The sequence below is a fragment of the Neovison vison genome, chromosome 10 (genome assembly GCF_020171115.1).
Source record: "Neovison vison isolate M4711 chromosome 10, ASM_NN_V1, whole genome shotgun sequence".
NCBI classification, from domain to species: Eukaryota; Metazoa; Chordata; class Mammalia; order Carnivora; family Mustelidae; genus Neogale; species Neogale vison.
In genome coordinates, this window is record NC_058100.1 from 36,196,584 (window position 1) to 36,210,931 (window position 14,348).

Below are 14,348 nucleotides of genomic sequence, written 5' to 3' on the forward strand. Positions count from 1 at the left end.
GCAGAGGAGAAGTCAGCGCGCAGGGGTCAGGTGACGCCACACCAGCCTTGCCCCGTGAGCGGAGCGTGGAGGCCGGGAAGGAACTGCTGGTACAGGTTTTTTTCCAAACTCCAACCTGATTTTTATATGCAGCATAATCACAATGGAATGTAAATTTAAAAGTGTACAGTTTGATGCTCTGACAACTGTATATAGACCCAGAACTGCTGCAACAATTAAGATATACAACATTCTACCCCCCACGAAAGTTCCTTTGTGCTCTTTGCCACCAACCTCCACCCTTAGCCCCCAGCCCCTGGCAAGCACTGACAGGATTTCTGTCCCTACAGTTTTGCCTTCTAAGACACCACACACGCTGAATCATACAGTCTGCCGCCCCTCGTGCTGGGCTTCCTCCACGTAACACGATGCTTCCAAAACGCACACACGTTGGTGAGTGTTTCACACGTCCATTTCTTCCCATTGCCGAGCAGCATTCCATCATAAGGATATGCCAAAAATGATGTCACCTAGTCACCAGCTGCTGGACATTTAGGTTGTTTCCAGGCTCGGATGATGACGAATAAAACTGCTCTGGACATTTATATACAGGTCTTGGCTCAGACATATGCTTTCATTTCTCGGACCAGAAGTGCTGGGCCGTAAGGTACCTGCATATTTAACTCTGTAAGAAACTGCCAAACTGTTCTCCAGAGCGTTTGCCCCAACTTGCAGCACCACCAACAATATATGAAAGAACCCAGTTGCTTTACACTTGGCATTGTCACAGCCTTTTAAATTTTGCCCATTATAGTGCGTGTAGTGATAGTTTCTCTGCATCTCCCTGATGACACATGATCTTGAACATCTTTTTATATGGTTACTGGGCATTCACATACCTTCTTCTTTGGTGAAGTATTTTCAAATATTTTGCATATATCCCCCCTTTTTAAAATATTAATTGAGTTGTATGAATTTGTTTTAAATTCTGAGCATAAGTCTTATCAGATATAAATTTGAAGAATATTTTCTTCTAGTCTGTGCCTTTTTAAATTCTTTTAACAAAGAATTTTCATTTTTATAAATTAATCGTTTTCTTTTATGATTACTGCTTCTTGTGTCCTATTCTTAAAAAAAAAAAAAAAAAAAGATTTATTTATTTTAGAGAGAGAGCACACATGCAAGAGCCAGAGGAGGGGCAGAGAAAGAGGGAAAAGGAAAAAAGCAGACTCCCTGCTGAGCATGAAGCCCCAAGTGGGGCTTGACCCACCACCCTGGGATCATAACCTGAGCTGAAATCCAGAGTCAGATGCTCAATTGAGTGAGCTACCCAGACACCCCTTTTTGTATCCTATTTAAGAAATCATTACCTTCGGGTGCCTGGGGAGCCCAGTTGGTTAAGTATCTGCCTTCCACCCTGGTCAGGATCCCAGGGTCCTAGGACAGGGTGGGGCATCGGACTCCCTGCTCAGCAGGGAGTCTGTTTCTCCCTTTCCCTCTGCACCCCCCTCATCATTCTCTCTCTTACTTTCTTTCTTAGATAAATAAAATCTTAAAAAAAGAAGAAGAAGGAGGAGGAGGAGGAAGAAGAGGAGGAGGAGGAGGAGGAGGAAGTCATTTTCTTTCCAAGGACACAAAGATTTTTCCTAAGTTTTCTTCTGGAAGGTTAGGTCCATAACCCATTTCAAATAAATCATTGTAAATTGTGTAAAATAGAATCAAGATTCTTTTGGGGGGGTGTCTATGGATAACCGAAGGCTTTCCTTTTCTCACTGAAATCCTTTGACATCTTTGTGGAAAATCAGTTGGCCATAGATGTGTAGGCCTTATATTCTGTTTCATTTCTATCCATGTGCCATTATCATCCTATCTTCATTACTACAGCTTTATAACATTTCCTGACAGGAGGTAGTCTTTCAACTTTTTTACTTTTCAAAATTGTTTGATTACTCTACGTCCTCCACAATTCCATATAAATGTTAGAAACACCATGCCAATTTCTATTTTAAAAAGCCTGTTGGGTACTGATTGGAATTGTGCTCAATCTATAGCTCGATTTGGAAAAGAATTCACATTTTAGCAATGTAGGTCTTCTGATTCATGAACATATCATATCTGTCCATTTATTTAGGTCTTCTTTAATTTCACTCAGCAATATTTTGTAGTTTTCAATATGTAAGTCCTTCAGATGACTTGTTAAATTTACCCATAAATACTGTAAATATTTTTCCTCTTAATTTCAACTTCCAAACAATCCTTGCTAATACTGACTGATCACTAGTCCTACATTCTTGCTAAACTCACTTATTAATTCCAGCAGCCTTCTGTAGATTCCTTAGGATTTCCTACATTGACCATCATGTCGTCTACCAATTAAGACGGGTCTACATCTTCCTTTCTAATCTGTATGTCCTTTATTCCCTTTTCGTGTGTTACTGCACTGCTAGGCCCTACAGTACCATGCTGAGTAAGTGCTGACAGTGGACATCCTTGCCTTATTCCTGATTTTAATGGGAAGTATGATGTGGGGTTTGTTTGTTTTTGGTAGATGCCTTTTACTGGGTTTGAAAACTATTCCTAGTTTGCAAGAGTTTTTTTTTTTTTTAAAACATAAACAGATGTTGAATTTTGTCAAATGTGGCAATATGCTCATGATAACTTTCAAGACTATAGACAAAGAGAATCAGAGCTGGAAGAGAGACTCAAGATCAGTCAGTTCAACCTCCTCAACAACAGAAGAAGAAATGATGGTCCATGGAGGTAAAATGACCTGCTCAGAGTCACAGGTGGTTACGAGGCAAATGATCTATTAAATCTCAAAATGCTGACACATTAACTCTAGTAGAAATGAGCCAAAGCAAGATCTTAGAGCCAAAAGGAAAGAGAACAGAGAGGTCAGAACTTCTTTGCAATTTCTGAGAAAGTGCAAAGGACAATGATGTGTTTTAACTGAGGCAGTAGGTTTCTAATGCAAGTGGAAATCTCTACAGACAACTGAGGGGAGAGGTCAGGGAGACGAGATGATGCTCAAATAGCCAGAACTCACTGCTCATCTGCCACTAACAAAGTTATTCTTTATAAACATATGAGCAAACAGGAACTCCCTAAAGATGGTCAAAGACAACATCAGTTTGGTGGCATTGCTTTATCAAGCTGGTAAGTTCTGTTTTGAATCTTTGATCACTTTGTGAAAACTATCTGGATTATTTTTATCAGGGTATGATGGGGTTTTGCTGTGTTTTAGGATTTAACCAAGTCCAAGAATCCGTCAAAACATCAGGGTAAGAGAAAACAACCGTCCCCGGGAGAAAACTGACCTGGGAGGTGAGGGTGATGCTTGGCTGTGACTGTAGGAGGTTGGCTTGGCTTTGCTGAGGTAGTTGCGTTAAAAGATTTTGCGCTTGCAGGAGACCTGTAAAACACAAACATGTCGTGTCAGAAACACTAAAGATTGCTTTGAACATACAGCAAAACCGAGAGTAAGAAAGTGAAGTGAAAATTTCCAACTGATATCTTGATAGTTTTATCAGTCTTAAAACTCTTAATGTCTTATTTGCTAAAAATTCAATCTTGTTAAATACAAGTTGGGCAGGAAGACAGGGACCATTAAAGTAAACGTGACGCATGTGTTTGATACTGGCTCTGAGGGGCTCTCTGGTTGGCGAATCCTTTATGTTAGTAAGGAATGGATGAAAATGAACAAGTACTTACTCTAAATGGAAGCAGCCTGAAACTCTAAAAAGAGCTCACCTTCTTTACCCAGACTGCACTGGAAACTGCCAGTAGATGCTGGACCAGAGGATTGTCTGGTTCATGGAGGGAGCAGGCTGTCTATTAAGTGGGACAGGTATTTACACAATGAAAGGTTTTAGAATGAATCACCAAGACGAAGAAGGCTAACGGACAGAAATTATGAGGCATTGGTAGAGACGCACTCATGTTTCTTGGGGTGAAGACGTGATACCCTGAAATCTCTCTACACTGACTCCAGTAACCAATCTTACAAACATGACTGAACTTAACTGTTTGGTACAGAAATGACAAAACAACTTTTGGTATTAAAAGGCCTCAAACTTTTTTTTATAACTCAAAAACCTGCAACTTCTAATACAGTAAATACCCTTGTCCTTCTCAAACTTTAAAACAAATGACTGTTAAAAGCATATGCTTTTAATGCTCAGCCCACATGTCATAATACATTCTCAAGAAAAACTATCAAAATACTAGAAGTAATTTACGTGAAAGATTTCATTTAGGTTTTTGGCCAAGCTCTCGGTTCCCCCTTCGTGACTAAACAGAGGAAAGGCAGTGAAGGACTTGACCGAAAGGTGCATTTTTCTTAACCCGAGTACAGAGTTGGAGGTTAGAGTCAATGCAGTCAAGCGGTTGTGCTGACGGGCAGTTCCCAGGCCGACGACAGCACTGCTGTAGGAGGCCCCGCGCGACGGCCCGGTGTGCCCACAGGGGCGGCGCCGGCGCTCACCCTGCTGGCCCTGGGGCGTCTGGGAGATGATGAACTGCGCGGGCTGCAGGTTGGCGGTCGGATGCACCAGCACGAACTGCTGCAGGTTGAGATTCTGCTGCTGAAGCTGCTGCAGCTGCTGCAGATCCTGGAAAACACAATTAAAACACAGCTTGGAGATCCAGAAATCAAACTCCCTGAATCATCGGGTTCCGCAGAGGATAAACCGGGTCATCCAAATAAAAAAGAGTCAATATTTATTTTACAGGCTTCCATCTTCGGAACGGGGTGTGCCTGGGGACGTTCGCGAAGAGGAAACAAAGGAACCTGGAGCGGCCAGGAGGACTCAGGAGTTCTGTGGCAAGCTACTGCGTCCTGACTCAGGCCAAACCTAATTTCCAAGAGTAATTACGAATTTCCTCAGAACAAACGGTTACGGTTGAGTTTGTAACATGTAAAGACCTATATGGGTTTTACAAATCGAGTGAGGAAAGAGTATGTTGAGTTTTTGAATATTCAACTGATCTTTCTCTTAAATCAAAATTGAGAGCACTATGTCTGAATTTGCATCAATAAATTAAAGTATCTATAATGATTCATTAAAATTGGTACCAGTCTAACTGCGAAATCAGTGTAAAAATAACTAAAAAGAGCTATCCACATAAAAATCCAAGCCACAGCATACTGAACTTGCTTATCTCGGCTGAGTGTTTCATAGTTCTCAATGTGCTTCCGTGCACGTTATCTTATTAGAATAATGTCAACACAGGGTCTCAAATCTTACACACTTAACACGTATTTGGTGATGAAGCAAGAGGCCAAAATTAAACATCTTGGGAAAGCTTGTATAGAACAGTCATAAAAATTAGTCTGACACGTATTCTTTACTCAGTAGTTAACTGGCTCCTTTGCAACATCTAGTCCAGTTCGAGCTGCACTGCAGATCCACTGCCGCACTTCGGAGTCTCCTCTAGGGGGTTAAGGACCATCGTCTCGCACTAGACTCCTAAGAATTCTTGGTAGGACTTACGGATACGACTACCTGGACTTTCTTCCTCTTCTCAAGATAAAGGGTTTCGTTGACCTTTCTTCCTTGGTAGCACTGTCTGTGCATCGTAAATAACTTTTTATGATCTGTGGATACTTTGCCCTAAAACATGAGTGGGGAAACCAAACCCCACTTCCCTCACTCCGGAAAGTGAGCGCCTCCCTGGGCAGCGGAGAGCCGGCGCCATCCCTCCCCCTTGCCGCCGCGCCCGGGAAAGAACCAGGCCTGCCATAATTAGCTAATTAAAATAAATACAGTTGTCCTCTGCTCCAGAAATATGCCAACTAATTACTCAAGAATTGTCACTTCATATAAACAGTCAGTTATTCAAATAATCAGTTATGTGTTTATAATATCAACTCAAATTAGCAAACAAACGTGTTATTTCCAGCTCGGTGGCAGCAAGGAAGGCTGCCGTGTCCTTCCCGAGCCGGAGCTTCTCGGGTCCTGACGGGCCCACACCGACAACCCGAGGGTGAATGCTGCATCACTGGAAACCGGCCCTTTTCTGCCTCCCCCCGGTGCCCCGGCCACCGGAGCCACTCACCTGGGCGATCTGGATGGGCTGCGACAGGGGGATCTGCGTCATGGGCGTGGCGGCGGAGGCGGAGATGGTGGCCCCGGCAGCGCTGTGCTGTTGGCTGGCCGAGTGCTGCTGCACGGCGGCGGCCAGCAGCTGGGCCTGGGCCTGGGCCTGCTGCAGCAGTAACTGCTGCTGCGCCGGCGTCAACGTAAGCTGAGCACAAGCACAAGCACAAGCAACAGTCTGAAAGGTGTGAAGGAGAAGGGCCCCCAGCGCGCGCCACCTGCTCTGCGGCGGGGAACGCCCGCGGTCCAGGACCTCAGCCGGCCAACCGCACCGGCGAGCCCGAGACCCAGACGCTCATCCGCAATCAAGCTCCACTTCCCAGCCCAGCATTTAAATTAAAATGGTGGCCCTCACTCTGGACTTAAACAATCATTCAAGCTTGTCCTGGGCCCCAGGGTTCAGGCAAAAAAGTAATTAACTAGTAAGCAAAGGAAAAAAAAAGAATCAATGCTGACAGGATATGAAAAGAAATTTACACCCAACAGAACAGCAAGTGATTAGTCAGATGAATGAGGAACAAGGATGCTGGATCTGACCACGGGAAGAACTGATAAGGCCCAGCTGCTTCCCATTAGCATGAGTCTCTGCCATGTTCCATCATTTCCCTTCTGTCCTAAGATACGACTGAGGAATATGAGCTCCATTTGTTTCTCTTCCAAGTCTCCCTACAGCCCCTCCCTAACCCAGTCTTTTCTATTGTTGAAAGCACTGGGTCTGGGCAACTTGACATCCCTTTCCAATACATTATCTCAGTGAAACAGGTGGTGACAGCCGCTCTCTTCACATGCAAATGAATGCTAAAGCCCAGGTTTAACAGAAGCACCAGCCACAGGAACCTGGGATCCTTGACTCTGGTGGACACTAGTCTCTCAAAACAAACCCATAGAGTAAAACAAGAAATGGATTTAGAACAGATTTAAACTGGCTTTCATAAGGCAACTTACTGCAAATACAAAGTAGTAAGTATGTTTTGCCTTCCTTTTGGTGGCATGTTCCCATCAAACAAGAAGGAACCACAGAATCTTTTTCGTATGCTTTTCTTTTTGTTGGTAATCTCCACCCGCAACATGGGGCTTGGGCTCAGGACCCTGAGATCAAGATTCGCATGCTCTTCTGACTAAGCCAGTCAGGCGCCCCACCTTGGGATATACTCTTAGGTGCATTTACCTGGTGGCACAACCCTCCTTCTAGAAGGATCCAACAGAACTTGCGCACCAGAGGCGTAAGTATCAAAATCAAACCATCCAAAATACCCATCAAGCTGTATTTGCTTATAAATATTTTCTCTAGTATATAAACATATTAATTTTTACTGAGGGGATTTTTATTTTAAATTTTATTTTGTTTAAATTCAATTAACATATAGTATATTATTCGTTTCAGAGGTAGAGCTCAGTGATTCATCAGTCACATTTAATGAGCGTTTAACAGTGCTCATTCCATCATGTGCCCTCCTTAATACCCATCACCTAGTTACCCCATCTCCATCCCCCCCCACCCCACCAGCAAGTTAAGAGTCTCTTATGGTTTGTTTCCATTAAGGGGATTTTGAGAATAGTTTCACAACAATTCTTAAAAGAGCCTTTCCACTACCAAGACATACTTAACTAAAATAAAGGAAATAAAAAGTTGTGTGGGCTGATGTGAAGTGAATTTAACAATAACAAATAACTCTTTCTTATAATTCTCCTAGCTTTTCCAGCCACAAAAATAACAGACAAGTGTTTAACCCTGGAAAATATTTTGTGTCTTACAGAAAAGAGAGTTGAAAAGTTAAAAGCTTAATATATCCACAAAGGCCAATTTCTTACCAATAATAGTAAATGACATTTATTGACTGTAATGTGCCCAGCACCATTCTTTAAGTTTTTCAAGTATTGTTACTCTTAATCTTTGGAACAGTACTGTGAGACAGCACTGCACATGGGAAACACCTCCATTTAACTGAAGGAAAACTGAGGCAGAGAAACGAGATCATCAGCCCAAACAGTAAACTGCAGAACCAAGATAGGAGACCAGGGATTTCATCGGAGAACACTACACAGAATCTTAAAAAGAATGTTTTTCTTTTGTAGGTACTAGCGCTTTCTCTCACTTCTGTTCTGCAGCAGTAGCAGAACTCCAAACTGATCACTATGACTACACCAATGTCATGGTCTCAGCTACAGGATGACCCCACCACACGATGAAGCAGCAGCTGAAACACGAGTTTAAATTAGTCTTTAGTTTATCCAGAGCATCTGCCAAAGTCAGAAAAGATACCCTGAAAACTTGGGACAAATGCCTTTTTCAGAGCTGCCTACGGTATAGAAAAATCCTGAAAGAAAATGGTGCCAGGCATAGCAAACAGTTCTAATCCGAGTAGCGGCCAATGGCAGTTCTGACACAAAGAAAGTTTATGAAAGTTTATTATAATTCTCTCAGTGAAGACTCACCCCGGTTATCTGTCCTCCAGCCAGCATCAGCTGGGTCTGGGGGATGGCCGCCTGCACGGACGGCTGCTGGGAAGGCTGGCTCGGCTGCTGTGAGTCCCCGGACTCTTCGTTAGATTTAGACTGAGGTGGGCGGGGGATGGTGGGAAGGAAGAAGAGATTTCAAATAGTTGATTAAAAAACTCTGTATTTTAAGAATTTTTTACAACATGGATTTATCTATTCTGGTTTCATTCTTTTTCCTTCTTACCAATCTTTGTATTTTCCTAATTTTAACATAATAAGTTTTTAGACTTTTTTTCTTTAAAAAATTTATTATTTGCTGTTTTCCAACTATAAAAGAAATGATCAAATATGGAACCTAGAAAAGTAGAAAAATAAAATATAAAAATTATCCACTTACAAGTTTTTGGTGTAGATTTTTTATTCCAATAGTAGCCAAGCTGCAATTACAACTCTGAAGAAGCAAAAATAACTGGGTCCTCCACAAATCAACAGATTGTTTAGAAACCCAAATCCTTAATTTTTGGAAATACGGAGTAAGGGAAGAGCACATTCTCCATCCACCTCTACGCCAGACCGTCCATACCAACATTCTGAGATGTATATGGTGGTCAGCCTAAAACTTCCCTACACATCCTCTCAGAGACTGGTTACTTGACCCACAAAACTTTCCATCTAATATTTAAAATAAACGTAAATTTAGCATCTCCCATCAAGTAATATACAAATTTAGAGGGAAAATGCTGCAGTCAAGAGGGAAAGAGAACACACTCCTAAAAGGGACACTAAGAGGAAATTTTATGGTAATTAAAACTGGTTATGCAGAACATTAAAATTCTGCATAGATTTGCATATTTCCCACCACCTGTTTTGGGGACCGCAGCAAGGCTAATTAACATAAAGGCTCTGATTAATCCTGCCAGTCACTGAGAAAGAATTACAGTGCAGGACTGTAAACATGCTGCACTGGGGACACAGCCTGTTTGCCAACATCTCTCCAAGGGATGGAAGTTCACCATGGCAACCAAGGCAATTTTCCGCCTCCTCTCCCTCAGAAAGGAAGGTCACATTATCTCCTTTTCTTTTCTCTATTCGCTTCCATGTATTACTAGGTCCATATTCCACTGGGTTTCATGGAATGCTCAACCCAAGGTCTTCAGTCATTAGCAACACCGGAATCAATCTTCTAGAAAACGGTTTTCCCCTCTTGACTGTCAGTAACCCAAACACTACAACGAAAGGAAGCAGCAGACCAACTGAATTATGGAGTAATGCATGATAACCGAACTTTGCATGTTTTACCATATGGTTTGTATCAGCAAAGTAGCCAGATTTAACTTTGGTTTTTAAAATTTTGACTGTATGAAACCCATCAAGGCTATAACAGGTTTAGTTATAAACCTTAGAATCACAGCATTTTAGAGCAGAGAGGAACCCTGCCAAACTTCTACACTTCCCTACTTAAAAAGATGTAAGAGAAAAGGAACCCCAGGAGGTGGAGTGACTTGCCAAAGGTCACACAGCTAGCCAGTGGCAGAGGGAGAATGCAAACCCAAGACCTCTGTACCTCACCCCAGTGTTCTTTCCTCCACACTAGAAAATAAAGAGAAAGACATCTGGAAACAAAAGGGCATTAAGACACTATGTGGCTTTGTGTTCAGTTATGTTTATCACTACATAACTGAGAAGCTGTTATTAAACTTACAAAAGTGTACTCTGAAAGTACACTTTTCCTGTTCACCTTTTGTCATGCATGGTAGCATAATACGAACTGAATTTTCATCAATGTCAGTGATTATCATTATTTGGATCTTAATGACATTAGGCAATGAAGAAAGGTAATACTTCTAAATATTTCCTAATTATATTATTGCATGCTCATTATAAAAAATCTAAAAAGTATGCTAAAAAAGTGTAAAACTGATCCATAATCCCCTGACCCAGCTTACCTGTACATTTAAAGACTGAGCAGCAGCCTGTAAACTTGTTCCAGCGAGCTGGACCTACAAGTACAATAATCAGGTGAAGTTCTAGTCTAGTACTATGGATATTGCATCACTGTAAGTCGACATCGACAAGTATTTCAAGAATCCCTACTAAGTGTATGTCACTGAGTTAGAACTGAGAACACAAAGAGGTCTATCTTACAGGGTTAAAACTTTATGGAAAAGCTCCCACCAGAAAATTATGTTAACATTTCTCTCTACTTCTTTCTTTCTTTTTCTTTTGCCAACAGCTTTAACCTTCATTCTTTCTTTTAAAATTTTTATTGTGTTGGGGCGCCTGGGTGGCTCAGTGGGTTAAGCCGCTGCCTTCGGCTCAGGTCATGATCTCAGGGTCCTGGGATCGAGTCCCACATCGGGCTCTCTGCTCAGCAGGGAGCCTGCTTCCCTCTCTCTCTCTGCCTGCCTCTCCATCTACTTGTGATTTCTCTCTGTCAAATAAATAAATAAAATCTTTAAAAAAAAAATAAAAAAATAAATAAAATTTTTATTGTGTTATGATAGTCACCAAAAACACATCTAACATTTCTTTTCTAAAGTCTAGAAGACGAGTTTTCTGAACTAGCGCCAGCAGGCATGCCGTACTTGTCTAAGGCATTCCTCGTGTGCCATCCTGTTTGTACCCACGGATACCGAGATCCTAAAAACCCAACTCATCTTCCGTATTAAAGAACACGTGAGAACAAGCTACTCAATACATCACTGTCGTCATTATAAACAACCAGAATTATCTACTCATTCTAATTTCAAAATTTTCATGTACATGCCAGAGTAAAAACCTTATATATACATACACAGTCAAGTCCTTAAAACATTTATAGTCATAACTCAAGAGTGCTGGCTGAAATAGAGAATCTGTCCTATAAACCACACATGAAAGTGTCATAGTATTTATTTAATACATTTCATGCATCCAGAAAGTTAAAACCATGATTTTCATTAGAATAAGGATCATTATTTGACAACCATGTCGGTGAGAACTGTTCTGGCAAGTGTCACCCATGGACGCTCTAGTGGGTGAAACCGGAGGATTAACGTGACAGTCACACATTCTCCGTATCTCTTCATAGCTCTCAACTAATTACAAAAGACAAAATCCCCAGCGATGACACATGTGCCTTCTGGTATGATCCACTAAGAACACAGCATTACATACGTCGTATGTAAGTACCATACGACTGAGCAACAGTCTTCAAAAATGTCAGTGTCGGGACGCCTGGGTGGCTCAGTTGGTTAAGCAGCTGCCTTCGGCTCAGGTCATGATCTCAGCGTCCTGGGATCGAGTCCCACATCAGGCTCCTTGCTCCGCAGGGAGTCTGCTTCTCCCTCTGCCTCTGCCTGCCTCTCTGTCTGCCTGTGCTCGCTCTCTCTCCCTCTCTCTGACAAATAAATAAATAAAATCTTTAAAAAAAAAAAAAAAATGTCAGTGTCGGGGCGCCTGGGTGGCTCAGTGGGTTAAGCCGCTCCCTTCGGCTCAGGTCATGATCTCAGGGTCCTGGGATCGAGCCCTGCATCGGGCTCTCTGCTCAGCGGAGAGCCTGCTTCCCTCTCTCTCTCTGCCTGCCTCTCTGCCTACTTGTGATCTCTCTGTGTGTCAAATAAATAAATAAAATCCTTAAAAAAAAAAAAAGTCAATGTCTTGAAAACAAAAACACTATGTTAGAAGAAAAGAAGATAAACTAGGGTAGAGTAAGTGGAAGCCTAAAGGAGAACAGCAGCAGTCAGCAGGAAAAGCAGTTAAGGCAAGAGGCACTGCAAGGTGCTACGCAGGATCCTGGCAACTAAACGGATATAGATAAAAAAGTTATGAGTTATTCCAGGGCTCAAATCTGAGAGACTGAAAAAAAGGTGACGTCATTGCCAGGGAAGCCAGTAAGTTCCGTTTTGGATCATCACATGGCATCAAAGTTTCCTGACGTAAATACAAGTGTTAATATGAGCTCAAGACAGAGTTCCGAGTGAAAATGATGAGAGACGCCCTTTCTGTACAACTAATATCCTGCCAGGACCTGAGAGCGCTCAGAAGCAAACCCGGACACTTACGGAGAACATATTCTAGTCGCAGTGTAGTCAAGGGAGGATTATCTGAAAAGATAATATGTTTAAGACCCAAAGGCTAAGAATTCAGCCAGAGAGCCAGAGGAAAGAGTTTTGGGTACACAGATTTAAAGGAAATAAAGTTTCTGTGGGATTTTATTTAAATCATGCTGTTTCTGGGCAGAAGTCAGCTGAGGAACAGGAGAGTTCCAGGTCTTCAAGTACCCCCTCACGGATTATTTGCTGAGTGGACTACCTGAATCGAATGATCAAATTTTCTATCACAGGAATGGGACAATGTGATACCACAGACCTAATGTATTCCTGTCAAAAACCTGGATCCAATCACGAGGGAAAAATTAAACAAACCCAAATTGAGGGGGTCTTCTCTAAAACAGCTGGTATCTACTCTTTAAAAATGTCAACCTCATGAAAGATGAAGACAGAACTGAGAAATTCTTACAGAATGAGGAAGCCAAACAGACAGGAAACCCGAATGCAAGGTGTGGACCGGACTGCAGATCAGAGAACACTTACATATGGACTGAACATTAGATAACAAATTTCATTGATGTTAAATTTCTGGAATTTGAAATTTATATTATAGTTGTATAACAAAATACTGTTTATAGGAAAAATGTGATGAAGTATTTAGAAGTAGAAGGTCACAGCGCCTGCAACTTGATTCAAAAAAAAAAAAATATATATATATATATATACACATTTTTTATATGTGTTTGTACACACACACACACACAGCAAAGATTAGAACAGTAATTGTTGGTGATTCCAGGTGAAGGGCTTTTGGTTGAAAACCGTTCTATAGTTATAACTTTTCTACAGATTTGAAAATTTTCAAAATAGAAAGTTGAAAAAAGAGTGAGTGCATCCTTTCGCCACTTAATTTAGCTAACTCCCAACATCCTTCAAATTGTAGCTCAAAGGTCATCCTCTCTGATTAATGTCTTAGATTGTACAGGTTGAACTAATTATTTCTACCTCTCTATTCGTATACAACCTTACCATTCACTTATTCAGTAAATAATTACTGAACATCTATTATATTTTGGGCTCTCTGGAAAATGCTGGGATAAAGATAAATGAGAAAAAGTGCCCATCTTCATGGAACTCACGGGATAATAGAACTAAAGTCATCTACTTTGTATACGTGTACACACATTTGTAATTATGGTAAGGAAAAGGTCAGAGTGTGAACCTGGTCAATAAGAGGGCTAGAAACAGAAGGTAAGTGTCACACTTACGCTAATTATGTCTCTAATCAGACGGTGAGCAATTCTGAGGGGACTGACATCTTGCTGGAGAAGTCAGTGATGTCAAGATTTCCTATCAAATTCTTTGGTTTGAAGTCCTTTGGTTTGGGGCATATTGAAGATTCAGTGATTTTGGTAATCAGTAGCTGGAGGCCTTGGAGCTGATGTAAGAGTTGCTCTCTTCTTAGAATTTGGATCCAGTGAAGAAAAGACTGCATATCATCTTGTATCTTTGGGGACTTTATTTATTTTTTTTTAAAGATTTTATTTATTTATTTGACAAAGAGAAATCACAAGGAGGCAGAGAGGCAGGCAGAGAGAGAGAGAGGGAAGCAGGCTCCCTGCTGAGCAGAAAGCCCGATGCGGGACTCGATCCCAGGACCCTGGATCATGACCTGAGCCGAAGGGAGCGGCTTAACCCACTGAGCCACCCAGGCGCCCTCTTTGGGGACTTTTGAATACATTATGACCATCACAAATTTAAGCCAGACAGAGGCTTAATATGCACCATAGACATTGACTAC

The 14,348-nt window shown here is 41.7% G+C and overlaps 1 protein-coding gene across 3 annotated transcripts in view; it reads right to left on the reverse strand.

Annotated features, from left to right (window-relative positions):
- Positions 1–14,348, reverse strand: part of POU2F1 (POU class 2 homeobox 1) — a 175,134-nt gene that overhangs the window by 26,912 nt on the left and 133,874 nt on the right. For all 3 annotated transcript variants that reach the window (XM_044266996.1, XM_044266995.1, XM_044266997.1), the window contains exons 4-8: positions 10,463–10,516; positions 8,514–8,633; positions 6,037–6,225; positions 4,463–4,589; positions 3,297–3,391 (exon numbers count right to left, since the gene is read on the reverse strand). In XM_044266996.1, the coding sequence (XP_044122931.1) occupies positions 3,297–3,391; positions 4,463–4,589; positions 6,037–6,225; positions 8,514–8,633; positions 10,463–10,516 (585 nt within the window). The remainder of the gene's footprint in view (positions 1–3,296; positions 3,392–4,462; positions 4,590–6,036; positions 6,226–8,513; positions 8,634–10,462; positions 10,517–14,348) is intronic.